We start from the raw sequence: 13,776 nt of genomic DNA on the forward strand, positions 1-13,776 counted from the left end.
TTCCTACTATCACATCAAAACTACCTAGCTCTCTAGGAATTAGGTCAATGCTAAAGAGTTTATCAGCTAAATTCAGTGTACAACCAGGAATTATATCATTAGCCCTAATTTCATATCCATCAGCAAGTTCAATAGCATAAGCATTCCTCATCTTCCCTGATTTCAAACCAATTAACGGTCTAAATGCTAAAGAAAGAAAACTCCTATCTGCTCCCGCATCGAATATTACTGATGCAAAATGGTTGTTCAGGAGGAACGTACCTGTTATCACTTCAGGGTTCTGACGAGCTTCTTCTGCACCAATCACAAAGGCTACACCTCTTGGCTGTCCAACTTGATTTCCTTAAAAGTTTTGCCTGGCTTGGCCTTGTCCATTGTTACCAGGTCCATTGTTCAGTTTAGGACATGCTCTACGGAGATGATCAGTACTCCCGCACTCGTAACATGTCCTTTTTCCCTCCTTATTCACCTTACAATACTTCGAGTAATGGCCTGTTTGCTTACAGTTTTGGCACACCGGGCAAGCTCCCTTGTGATGGAAGTTACACTTATTGCACTTCGGAAGCGGCCCTGAGTACTGCTTTCGCTCCTGCACTTCCTGTCCTTGAGTTTTCACTGGTTCTTGCTCCTGGGCTCTTACCATAAAGTTTCTTGAGACTTTCTGCTTTCTCCCTGACTTGCCTCCATATTTTTTCTCTCCCTGATTTGCTGGCTTCCTCTTGTTACTAGAGCTTTCCTTTGTCGATGCTCCCATCCTTATCACATCATTGGTTAGTCGATTCGCTAGACTTACTGCACTTTGAATGGTAGTTGGGTTTGCTGAGGTAACCATTCCCCGAATCTCTGGTGCCAGACCCCAGATGTAACGATCTATCCGTTTCTCCTCAGGAGTAACCATGTGAGGTACCAATTTTGCTAGTTCATGAAATCGGACTGTGTACTTCTCTATTTGTGTTCCAACCATAGAATGGTTCCAAAATTCAGATTCAAGCTTCTGAAGTTCATCCTTGGGACAATACTCCTCTATCAGTAGCTTCTTTAGGTCTTCCCAAGTTAGTTGATACGCCGCTATACGGCCTCGGGTTTGCACTAGAGTATTCCACCAAGTCAATGCCCTATCTTGGAATAGGCAAGATGCATACTCAACTTTGTTGCGCTCGAGGCATTTGCTAATGTGAAGGACCGACTCCATGCTGTCAATCCATTTCAGTAACCCGACCGCACCTTCCTTTCCATGGAACTCCTTAGGTTTACAAGCCATAAAGGACTTGTAGTTACATTCTCTTTCATTGTTTCCCCGGTTTCCTCCACTACTTCCTTGGTTAGCATTAAGTCTTGCAGTTACCTGAGTAACAATGTTTGGAATTGCTTCCAAGAGCTGTTGTGCTACAACTTGAGCAACATCGGGTGTTTCGTTCTGTGGGCGCCCGCGACTAGGCCTGCCTGACATGGTTCTATGACACAGGAGAAGAAATACGTATAAATACATAAAATAATGTATAATATTTAGTTCACTACTATTTTGAAAACCGCAAGTGTTGTCAAATCATTGGTTTGCATTAATACTAGGCATATAGATTTTAGAAAGAAAAGAAAAGAAAATCTTTTTATTCAACCATTTACTAAATAAATTCTAGGGTTTGACCTCATAGTAAAAGTTTTCAAACATAAGATAAAATTCTTCATTACCATTTGAAATAACTTTAAAACCAAACCAATACATCAATCCCAAAATAAAGTTTTAAAATGTTTTTCCCAAAAGACACCCAACATGGGTTTTCATTTCATAACAAAATAAAATAAAATACTGAAATCAGAACCAAAAGCCAATCGCTATCCCAACAAGAAGCATCAACACCACAATTAGGAACAGCCCACCAAACACATAATATGTTGTCATCGCATGACCTGCCTCTCGTCTAGCAGCACTAGCAGTGTTAGCAGTCTCCATCGAATGCTGATACAGGATTTCCATTCCTGCCAAGACTTCATCCAAAACTTCTCGATGCCCAGCTATCACAGCGAGACTGTGACGTAGGCCCGCTGCTATCGACTGCAATCTTCGGGACTCCTCCGGGGTCATACCTGGCTGTCTGACAGGTATCCCTATGACTTGCTGAGGTGAGGGTGCTCTCGGTCCTGCATCGTTGGGTCCTGCTCCGCTAGGTCCTGCCGTGCCATGTCCTGCTGTGCTGGCGGGTATCCTTCCTGGAATGGGAACACTCTTCCTCGCTGTCCTCCGAATGCGAAGTCCATAAAGCGGTGGCTGTGGCAACACCGATGTAGGTGATGCCTCGTGTCGTTGACTCGGGGCGTTGTCATTGCTGATCTCCACCGAGTTCCCAGTATCTTCCGTATCCTCTGATGGGTCTTCTTCTACCGAGGCGGGGGGGGGGGGATTACGTCGAGGGATAATAGTGACGTAGCCGGACTCATCGGCTGAGGCGGTAGCACGGGAAGATGACGATATTGACATAGTGGACTGTGACATAGTTTCAATGAGATATGAAATAAATGACAATGCATGCCTATAATATGTAATGCTTACACACACCAAAATTAACCTTTTGAAATTTTGAAATAAAGTTTTCTCAAATATTTTTGTTGAACATATTCCCATTATAATTAGCTCAAGCTTTGTATAAATCTTTTCTTAATTAAACATAGGTGATCAGGCTATGTTTAATCGAGGTCCAATAATACAACTCCCGACCTAATTATACTAGTAATATGTTTGATGTAAAAAGAATTTCTTTGTAAGTTTAGTTATAGGTTGTGTTTTCTTAAAGAAAAACCGATGTTCTCTATAACTTTAGCTCTGATACCACTTCTGTCACACCCCGCTAAAGCGGAAACGCAAGGTATGACAGCGATAACGGTTTCATTGCAAAAGATAAAGATACATCACCATAGCAGTATTTAAAAGTTTACAACCCATAGCTTAAAAGAAACAAAGTACAAGTTTTTCCAAAACAACATTAATCAAAATATAACTTCATAATAGCTTCAACACGATGCAGCATGCTCTATGATGATGAATCTTTACATTCACTTACTAATGATTTCCTGAAAAAGCATGTAAAACGAGCGTCAACTATGAAAATAGTTGGTGAGTTCACAAGTTTATAAAATCGAGCTTGAAATAAGGCTTTTCGTAAATACAAGTACATTGCTTTAATGATAAACATAGTTGATTGCTATTAATGAATACAAGTTTATTGCTATAACGAGAAACGAGTTTGTATGTGTATGAGCAAACAATGAGTCTCAACCAAACCTATGACTGAAGCCCTATCGAGATCTATGCTTATCGTTCCATAGATGAATATGGTATCATGCACTCCAGCGATTCGGGCGAGTGAGGAGTTGTCAATTCCTAATAGCGCTATCCATAATGACCATTGTCTCAAAGAGTTAATGGTTAGAGATAAGGGAAGGGCCTTAGTACGATAAGTTCTCATGTTCCGTGTTGCATAGACATACATAAAGAAACATAGCAATACAATAGCAATCATGTTTGATAATAATTAATTTAAATACATCATGCAAACAATAGTTTTTCTGGACATGCTTTTCCACCCCAAAACATAAAAACTGAAAATAGGGGAGTGCGTGAATACTCACGATGTTTTGTGTAGGCACAAGCGGTACTTCGGGATGCACCAACGTCTTACTACCGGGATCCTACGACATCAAACACACGCACTAGTGAGTTTCCATGTCGATATCTAATGCTAATATACTAAACTCTACATATAGGGAAATGCCAATTTATGTTTTAGTATTGGATTTTATATCAATTAGTTACACTATTTCTGAAGTAATGAAATTCTATATATCGGGCGATTAATTACAACCTTGGAATATAAACTTTCCAAATTTTTAAGTCCTTATTACAACATAAATTCACGAAAATAGCATTCAAAGGATAAAAATTCTCAAACTTTTGATTTAACTGTTATTACACAATACTAAGCTGGGAAAATTATAAAATGGATTTCCAAGCTGTTTAATTATATTTTATGATTTTTGAGCATTTATTTCAATAAAAATTGAAATAAATAGAAAACAGTTTCCAAAATTACCCAAACCTTTTAATTAACTGTTATTGTACATAAATAGGCTGGAAAAAATATAAAAGATATTTTTCAGTGGTTATTTGTATTTTTCCTTGTTTTATTCCTTTAAATAGTCATTAATTAAAGAAATAATATTAAACAGTTAAAATAAATCACCATAAATTTTTGTAACATCATTTACAGTATAAATATCCTGGGAAAAATATCAAAAGTGGTTTTCATAATGCATAAACGGGTTTTGGGTATTTATGTGTATTTAAGTGCATTTTAATGCAATTAATTTTAGAAAATAAGAGAAAAATAGTTTACAGTAGAGAAAAATATTCAAAATGTTTATGTAACCTCCTACTGTATAATATTATATCCTGGTAAATTTTCATGAATTTTGGATAATCAGAACTATTTCTCCCATTTTTAGACCATTATAATTACCAAAAATTGGGAAAAATAGTAAGACATGATGGAAAATCTTGAAACTATTTTCTGGAGTCACCCATCACAGGTAAGGTATGCGAAAATGGTTAGATAAAATTTTCATATCCTCTAAGGTGGTTTTGTAATTTATCATGTCCAAAACAAAAGAAAATTAGAAATCATATTAAACAGTAACAAAAATCGCTGAAATTTGGTGAGGGGTCATTATTCCCCATGAGTATCATCCATGAATTTATTTAGGATTTATTGACCTCTGGAAGTATTTTATATGATTTATGCCCTTGGTTTTAGCAATAACTCTAATAAATCAAAGAAATAACAAAAGCTCTTGAAATTTCCCAGATTATCTCATGCATGCAAGGGCTTTCAAAAGGTAAAATTTAAAAAAATGTATTCAGAAGATAAATGAGGGTAACGATTCCAAACAATTTAAGAAAAGTTGCATGCAATAATGCATGAAGTGTAAATGTGGCTGAAATTCATGAATTTGTGTAGCCCATTCAATGATGTTTTAAGCCACGAAATTTCAACCATCATTCACTAGATATGTTAAGTTTCTAAGGTATTTTTCCTCAGATTTATGGTTGGGTTTAAGGCCATTGATTATGCAAGACAAAAATAGTGATCACAGAAAAAGAGCTGTATGCGCAATCTTTTTGTAAAAATTGCCAAAAATCGGATATTTAATATTTTATAGTAAGACCAGTTTGGTTTGAAAGTTAACTCGTGTAACTAACCAATACAAAAAGAATATCATGATTTGGTTAAGAAATGACTGAGTTATGACTGTTCAAAGTCGAACAAAGTAATCTGGCAGATTGCATGTTTGCTTGTGTGCATTATTAGGGTATTTCAACAAGAACATCATGCATGTCCTTGGTAAGGCCCGATTTCTAACACATGCATGGAATGAATGAGCATCCAAGATGTACTAGAAATGGTTTAAATGCTTTTGGTCATGCATGAACACAAAAGAAATGGAGAAGAACATGAAATATTATGTTTTGATGTCACATGATCATATGTGCATCTTTTTCACTCCTTGCATGGGTTTGATCCCGGATTTTCACCATCTCTTACACATGCATTGTGTTATGGTGAGAATCTACAAACCACAAGGGAAAATATAAAGATTTCTAGCCATGGAATGGCATAGAATCCGAAAAGAAGAGAGAACTAAGAAAGAAAAGGAGTAGAATCATGTAACTATGGAAGAAGATGGTGTTGTTTACCTTTGTTATGATCTTGAGGGAAGTAAGAACACTTCAAGGGCTTCACAATCTCGAAATTTTGCAGAGAAATGAGAGGATTTTCGTGAGTTTAGAGAGAGGGAAGAAGAGAGTGAAGTGTGTGAAGAGTGGAGTGTAAGAGAGTGGAGAAAGAAGAGGTGGAGTGAGGGTTTTGACTTAATGATTGTGTTTTGGGAAGAGAGAGTGTATGGGGAGGGGAGATGGCCAGATTTTCCATGCATTAAACCTCCTCTCTCCTTATTCAAATTTTATAAAAATTAACTCCATTATTTATATAAAGACATTTATTTTTATAAAAGTGCTTATTAAACAATTTGATTTATATTTAAAAATCTTGTTTTCAACAAATAAATTATGATTAATACTTGATAATTTAATTTCTATTTCATTGATCATAATTCATAATTGATTAATAAGAATTTGATATTGGAAGTTTTATAACCAAATTTTATAAAGTTTTTAAGCTTTATAATTTATAAGTTTGGATTTTTGGCTCTTTAGGGTTTTTGGAATATTTTTTGACATTCATCAACATGATGAAGTATAATTAGAATATTTTAATTTATTTTTAGGGTTTTATACCCTATTTCAATTATAACAAAGCTTGAAAGCTTCATTCTAATTATAGCATTGGCATTTCCTATTGTAGTTTAAGCAACTTACTAGAATTGTAAGTGTCAAGTATATTAGTCCTAGATCTTAGTTGGATCCTAGTTTATGCAAGAATTTTGACCTAATTTATACTACTAGGTCATGGCATGTTGTGCATGAATGGTTTTTATAAAGATGCATGAGTCCGAAAATGACCTGAATTGACAGTTGTCACAGTCCTAGCCTTAATATCTCATTTGGGTGATTTATTAAGGACTCAATCAATCAACTAACTTGAATTTAATTTTTCTCCCATTTTGTAGATGTCAAAGTATGACAACTATGGTCTTCCCAAATCCCGTGGAACAAGCTTTTCACATGAAGATGATATTCCACGATTCGATCAAGGAACACGAGATCATGCTTCACTTCCTCCACCTCCTCTTATTATTCTCCCTAATCCACAAGTTAAAAAGATTGAAAAGTTTAAACTCACTCAAGCCCTTTTGGCAAGTAAACATGAAGGAGGAAAGTCAGTTTGTGCACACATCCTAGAGATGAAGTCACACATTGATAGGTTAAAAATGTTGGGATCTGTTGTTTGTGAGGAGCTGGCTGTTGACTGGGTTCTTCAGTCACTTCCTGACTTATATAGTGAGTTCGTAAGAGAGTACTATATGATGAACCACGACGTAACCCTCATTGATCTCACCTATATGCTTATTGCTGCTAAATCAGAAATGATTTGGCGCACTGGAAAAGCAAAGTTGATTGGTGGATCTGCCTTCCAGACCTCTGTGGATATAGGCAACGAAAGGCATGCCATGATCGAAGGGTTTGATCATAAGAGAAAAGCAAAGTCTGAAGTAGTTCCATGCGCTGTTGCAAAAGAGTCAATTTGCTTTTATTGCCAAGAGAAGGGGCATTGGAGATGAAGCTGCCCTATTTACCTAAGAGATCTAAGAGATAGGAAAGTCAAACCGTATGGCTCTACTTTAGGTAAAATCCATTAACTAACTCTTTTAAGTTCCTATTCTAGATTCTTGATACATGATGTGATAAGATTACAATTGATGTTTTGTAGGATCGAAGAAAGGAAAGGAAACTTAAGGGAAGAAGTGATCGTGAAGAAATGGATTTCGATCGCATTACTTGAAGATTGGATTCTTGAGCTACTACTTAGAGTTAGAATAAGATTGCTAAGAAATGTGTATTAACATAGGTTTTCAATTGAATTGCATTGTAAGGACAAATTTATTTCCGCAATAAAATAAATTTTGATTTTTATATTAATTTTTTATCCTTGCAATGGCGTGTATGAAAAATTGATGTTTGAAAGTTTCTATTATTAGCAATAATGGATTTGATTCTTAATTATTTTATTTGTGGAAAGGTCAAGAATTTACCAAATATTGAAAGTTTCTCATCGCCCAAGTTTCAATTGGATAGAAACTTGGAATCATACAACAAGTATTGCATGATGAATGAGAAATTTCATATTTGGAAATTAGACTAATTTGTTGACAAAGTGTCAAGGGAAGGACTACGAGATCAAGCACACAAGGTTGTGTGTTGATCAAGTCCACCACAAGAGTGACAAAGATATTCGTCATGATTTACTAAAGGTTTAGTGGATATGGTTATACTTATAAGATTAAGTATAATTCTGAGTTGATTTGAAAGAGTTTAAATCAATAGCATAACGAATAAGAAGAATCAAGTAGGCAGAAAGATAAAAGTTTCTCTATTCTAAGAAGAAGGGAGAGTACCTTTATTATGTTTTATGATAGGTCTTGATGATTAAGAACCATATCTCAATTGATGCTCTAAGTGAGTCTTAGTGCAATTGTATATCTGAGAAGAGGAATCAAGAATTGAAGAAATGGTTAAATCAAGAAGTCAATCATACTTCGTTCCAAAACCAAGTCTTAGAGTTAAGATTGTGACATTGAGTGACAAGTCTTCAGAAGGTTTATAACATTCATCAAATGTGGAAAGTTGCGATGTCTTGGATAAGACAAAGACCAACTAGGACCAATTTTGTGAATTGTTTTGTCTTGATAAAAGCTACAATAACTCTTGAATATTTGTTTGTCAAGAAAAGTTTATTGACAAGAGAATCTTATATGTCAAGGAGTCAGTGGGAGTCTTAATGGTCTTGAAAAGTTCAAGAACTAATCAAGAATAAACCTTATCGATCATCACTAGCACACGACTTGAGGTTCACAACCTATCGTGTTGACACTATCTTGTTTCTGTACCGTTCCAATTGAGTTAATTATGCATGTGAGTTCTATGAGTTCTCATTTGAATGCATAAAAGGCAAGCACCTTGATCAATGAAAAGTACATCGATAGGAAATTATGAGTTGCTTAACTTCTTGGAAGACATGGTGGGCAGCCGTGTTACCATAAGGCAAGAAATCAAGATTGAGAAGGTTCGGTCCATATGAATTTGGATTTGTAGCAAACTTTGTTTTTCACAAATTCGCATGGATAGGAACACATACACCATTAAAATCTAAGTGTCATAAGATTCCCTCCTTCATAAAGATGACTGTGAGGAAATTCTTTCACTAAGAGAGATTTTAAGAAGATAGTGATTGTGAAATTGTATTCTCGAATTCGATTATGGTTACGGTATCCCTTTCCATGATTCGAATTGTGAGATTTGGCAATTAGTCTGAATTGTTTAGACACACATATGAGCTATCTAAGGCAAAGGTGTATAAGTTTGAGAAACTTAGATAAAGGATTATCAAAGCATTAGGTATTAGAAATATAAACTTAAAAAATTCAATAAGTATTGTTTTTCTGAAAGTCAAGCTGTTTTCCGAATACATGTCAAAGCTAGTGGGAGCATAAGTGTTATGCTTATATGATAATAATCATCATGATAGTGGGAGCATAAATGTTGTGCTTGTATGATTATTAAGGCAAGTATTTCAAGTTAGCAATATTAATTATAGAAAACAAGAGTCATACTTTGTAAAGTCGTAAGGGTTGAAAAGTTGTTTTGCTATAATTAAGGGAGAGAATATTATGCTTCATTTCATATCTAAAGGCTTAGGTTGTGAAATGTTAACAAATTTAGTCAAGGATACATTGTGCGTTCTCAAAATTTCGATTATGATTGTGGCATCCCTCTTCATAGTTCGAATTGTGAGAATGTGACACATTAAATATTATGGCAGAAGATTGGTAAAGTATCGTATCTTTATGTAAGACATTATGCATCGTGTCCCATACGCTTCGGGTAAAGGATCGATTGCAAATGCTATAATATTTGACCATTCTAAAATTTTCCAAATGTCTAGTGCATTAAGAGGGAAAAAGGACAAGAATCGGTTTTGACTAAGATAATTAAACAACTATCAAAGGACAATCCAAAGTTCGCTGAGGATTGGTCGCTTGTGAGTAGTTGGAAGTATGGTATTGGATGGACCATATCGACATTATTATGAATAGATAAGATTCTATTAAGAATGAGTTGTCATATGGTAAATATGGAAATGTTTCCATATTGGAAGTTGGATATTGAGAATCTATATCTAGATTAGAAAAATTTATGCAAGAAGGATGTTCAAAGGAATGTACTTTGAGTGAGAGACATCATATCTATAGAATTGTTTCTGATAGAGATTAGCCAAGTCTTGATGATTTTGAGCTATGACTTTACGAAAGAATCATTGCATAAAATGTTAGAATCTAGCATAAGTAATAAGAATTTGATATTCTTATACTTATGATAATGATTGGGAGTTGTGAAATGAGTATGATTGGAAATGTGTTCATTTGATCTATTTCACAAGTAAGGACCATAGGTAAACATTGCGTGCATGCTGAGAGCATGGGACAAGTGTAGTAATAATTCAAGTAAGAAGTTCATTACCTGAAACAACAAACAATGAGTAATCAATATGGTGATTAAATAAAATGTTTTATTTATACCCAGAGTTTGGGGCCATATGGGATTAGTATTATTCTTGTGTTTCAATTTGCATGTTTTGACTTCCTGAATAAATTGGTTCAGAACAATCAAATTATTCAAACGGACCACAATCGTTTATATGTTGGAAGTAGGTATGAATGAAGACTGTCGTGAATTGGTGTGTGGATTGTCTAAAGTGTATTAGACATAAGCAAATGTTTGCTACAACGTTCATGAGTGCTTATGAATATGAGTTTGAGCATTGGATTAAGCCCACACTCACTTTGATAACTTCATGGATTTTATCACAAATGATTGGTGAGACGATAACATCTTATATTCTTGAAACCGAGATGTGTGAGTTGTATCTTGCGATTCGGTTACACATTGATAATATGTAAACGCACCAGTAACTTGGTGTTATAAAACATATTGTTGTGTGTGATTTGGTGAGTAAGTACAAGCAAGTATTGAATCAAAGTTTATCCGTTCCTTTTATCCAAAGTAGGATGAAAGCGATATTTGTGGGCCTCTCGATGATTTAGTGATGACACTAAGTGCTTGGCCAAGCCGAGACTAATTTGATGTGTTCAATTGTAGTCTGTTGTCAGTCGTCATAAATCGGAAATCGAGAAACAACACATAGACAGAGAGAATGATTTAAATCCATGTCTCAGTCTATACGATATCTAGAATGGAGGAATATATGATCCCTTATCTAAAGGACACGTATCTGATATGATTAGAGTTGACAGCGGCTTTTGAAAACTACGATTGCAGATCAGGATTTGAAGTCATACGCAAAATAGTTATTAGACTTATCCAAGTGGGAGACTGTTGGATTAGTGTCTAAGTCTATAACTATTTTTGTGTGTACTTGACCCGATGGTGCATGGTCCTTTTGGGTTGCCTTCACCAAAGCAACTTGATAGGATGAATTATGGAGAGAGAAGATTAATTATGATTTATTAATATATTATGAGAATAATATATTAAAGGAGAAATCATATTGTTTAATTAATAATAGTCAAAAATTAATTGATAATTAATTTTGTGACTAAAAGAGATTAATTAAACTTAAGGGACTGGAACTGTAATTATAAGATAGTTGCATTTGGGCTATGGATCACCTTGGAATAATAGGTTGGACAAATTCTATGGAGAAACCCATTAGAAATCGTCCAAGGGATATTTTAAAAGGGTCCATGGGCTGCTTAAGGCTTAAGCAGTCAAATTAGGGTTTCCTAGTTGAAAAACCTGATAGCCTACATGTATATATAGTACCCTTATGCCCCAAAAACGTGGCTAAGAGTTCCTCTAGGGTTTCTGGACATTTTGGGCAGCCTCCACTCTCCTTATTCTTCATCCTCTTGCTCTTGGTGTTTGTGAGCCATTAAAGGAGTGACAATTGTGACTCTAAGCTTTCTAAAGTCATTGTAAGGAGGAATTGAGATTGTTATTGCTACATAACAATCAAAGGTAATTCTCTAAACCCTAATTTCAATTTATAATATGTTAGATCTAAGATTGTAAGTCTTGGATACATTGCATGTACAATAGAGAAACCTAGATCCAAGCATTAGGGTTTACATGAGCACATAGGATGTTCTTTTGGCCAAAACCCATCAAGGAAGACCATGGTTGAGAAAAGGACTTGGAAACAGGTCAAGACTCTAAGGACTGACAATAGGTTGAAGTTTTGCAATGCTCCCCTTCATAATTTCTACAAGGTAGAAGGTATAAATGAGGCACCGCACTGTACGACACACACCACAACAAAATGGAGTGGTAGAACAGATTAACCAAACACTCATGCAGCATGCAAGGAGCATGCAGATATTTGCTAACTTATCCAAGCCATTCTGGGACAAAGTAATTAACTCTGTTTGCTATCTAGTGAACAGATCACCATCAACTGCAATAGACTTGAAGACTCCTCAAGAGGTATGGTCCGGGAAACCCTTTTACTATTCTGGTTTACGTATATTTGGATGCATACATATGCTCAAGTGAATGATAGTAAACTTGAGCCAAGGGCAATGAAGTGCATATTTCTAGGATACACGACATAAGTAAAAGGTTATCGACTGTGGTGTATAGAAGAAGGAAGAACTCCTAAATTTATCATGAACAGATATGTGACCTTTGAAGAATCTACCATAGTTAACCAGGGAAGAGGTGATACAAGTCAAGCAGGGAACAAAGATCAGGGTGCTAGCCAGAAGGTGAGGTTTGCAAATCAAACTCCAGACAGAGTTGTGATAAGTGACAAAGAGCAAGGTGGTAGTGAAAATCCTGGTCAAGATGAAATGTAAGAGCAACCCATGGGATCTTCGTCTAGTGGTGATGATGTCGGGAAGGATGGTGGGACTAAACCTGTAGCAAAGAGAAGATCGAAGAGGGTCATTCGATAACCTGACAGATATGTGGGATGTGTGAATTCAGGTGAACTTGACTCCATTGTTTTTGCTTCAGCAACTGGAGAATACATTGACACTGAGGAGCCTCAATCGTATAAAGACGTTATAGCGAGTAAAGAAGCAAATGACTAGTTGATGGCCATGAATGAAGAAATGCAACCTTTAGAGAAAAAGGAAACATGGGATCTTGTTTTATTACCAAAAGGAGCAAAGGTACTGGGATGTAAATGGATCTTTAAGAAGAAGGAAGGGATACCAGGAGTTGAACCAGCAATGTTCAAGGTAAGGTTGGTGGCGAAAGCATTTTCTCAGAAAGAAGGAATTGATTTTCATGAGGTGTTCTCATCAGTCGTAAAGCACAAGACAATTCAGGTTCTTTTGGCCATGGTGAGTGCATTGGATCTGGAGCTTGAGTAGCTCGATGTGAAAACGACATTTCTTCATGGGAATTTAGAATAGAAGATTTATATGTCCCAACCAGAAGTGTTCCTTGATTCTAAAAAGGATCATGTATGTTTGCTGAAGAAATTCATGTATGGGTTGAAGCAGTCTCCAAGATAATGGTACAAGAGATTTGATTCATTCTTGATCCCGAATGGATACACTTGGAACCAGTATGACAATTATGTTTACTCAAAAGAGTTATCACAAGATTCCTACATATATATGTTGTTATACGTTGATTATATGCTCATCACAGCTAAAGACATGGCTGGAATAAATGGATTGAGGACGACCCTAAAGAATGAGTTTGAGATGAAGGGTTTGGGAGCAACAAAGAAGATACTGGGGATGGAGATTCAAAGGGACAGAAGATCAGGACGGTTATGTATTTCTCAACAAAAGTACATTAAGAAAGTTTTGCAGTCCTTCAATTGTGATTAGTCCAAGCCAATTGGAACTCCTTTGGCATCTCACTTTAAACTTGGTCCAAGCACTTTACCTACTACTAATGAAGAAAGGTAGTAGATGAGCAGGGTTCCATACTCAAGTGTTGTTGGAAGTTTCATGTATGCTATGGTATGTACCAGACCCGATTTGGCTCATGTAGTTAGTGTGGTTAGCAGGTTT

At 35.9% G+C, this 13,776-nt stretch overlaps 1 protein-coding gene across 1 annotated transcript; it reads right to left on the minus strand.

Annotated features, from left to right (window-relative positions):
* Window positions 1-343: 343 nt before the first annotated feature.
* LOC128134285 (uncharacterized) lies at window positions 344-1,450 on the minus strand. Its single transcript, XM_052771841.1, has one exon. It carries the CDS (start codon window positions 1,448-1,450, stop codon window positions 344-346), a length of 1,107 nt encoding a protein of 368 aa, XP_052627801.1.
* Window positions 1,451-13,776: the final 12,326 nt, after the last annotated feature.

The sequence above is a fragment of the Lactuca sativa genome, chromosome 5 (genome assembly GCF_002870075.4).
Source record: "Lactuca sativa cultivar Salinas chromosome 5, Lsat_Salinas_v11, whole genome shotgun sequence".
NCBI classification, from domain to species: domain Eukaryota; kingdom Viridiplantae; phylum Streptophyta; class Magnoliopsida; order Asterales; family Asteraceae; genus Lactuca; species Lactuca sativa.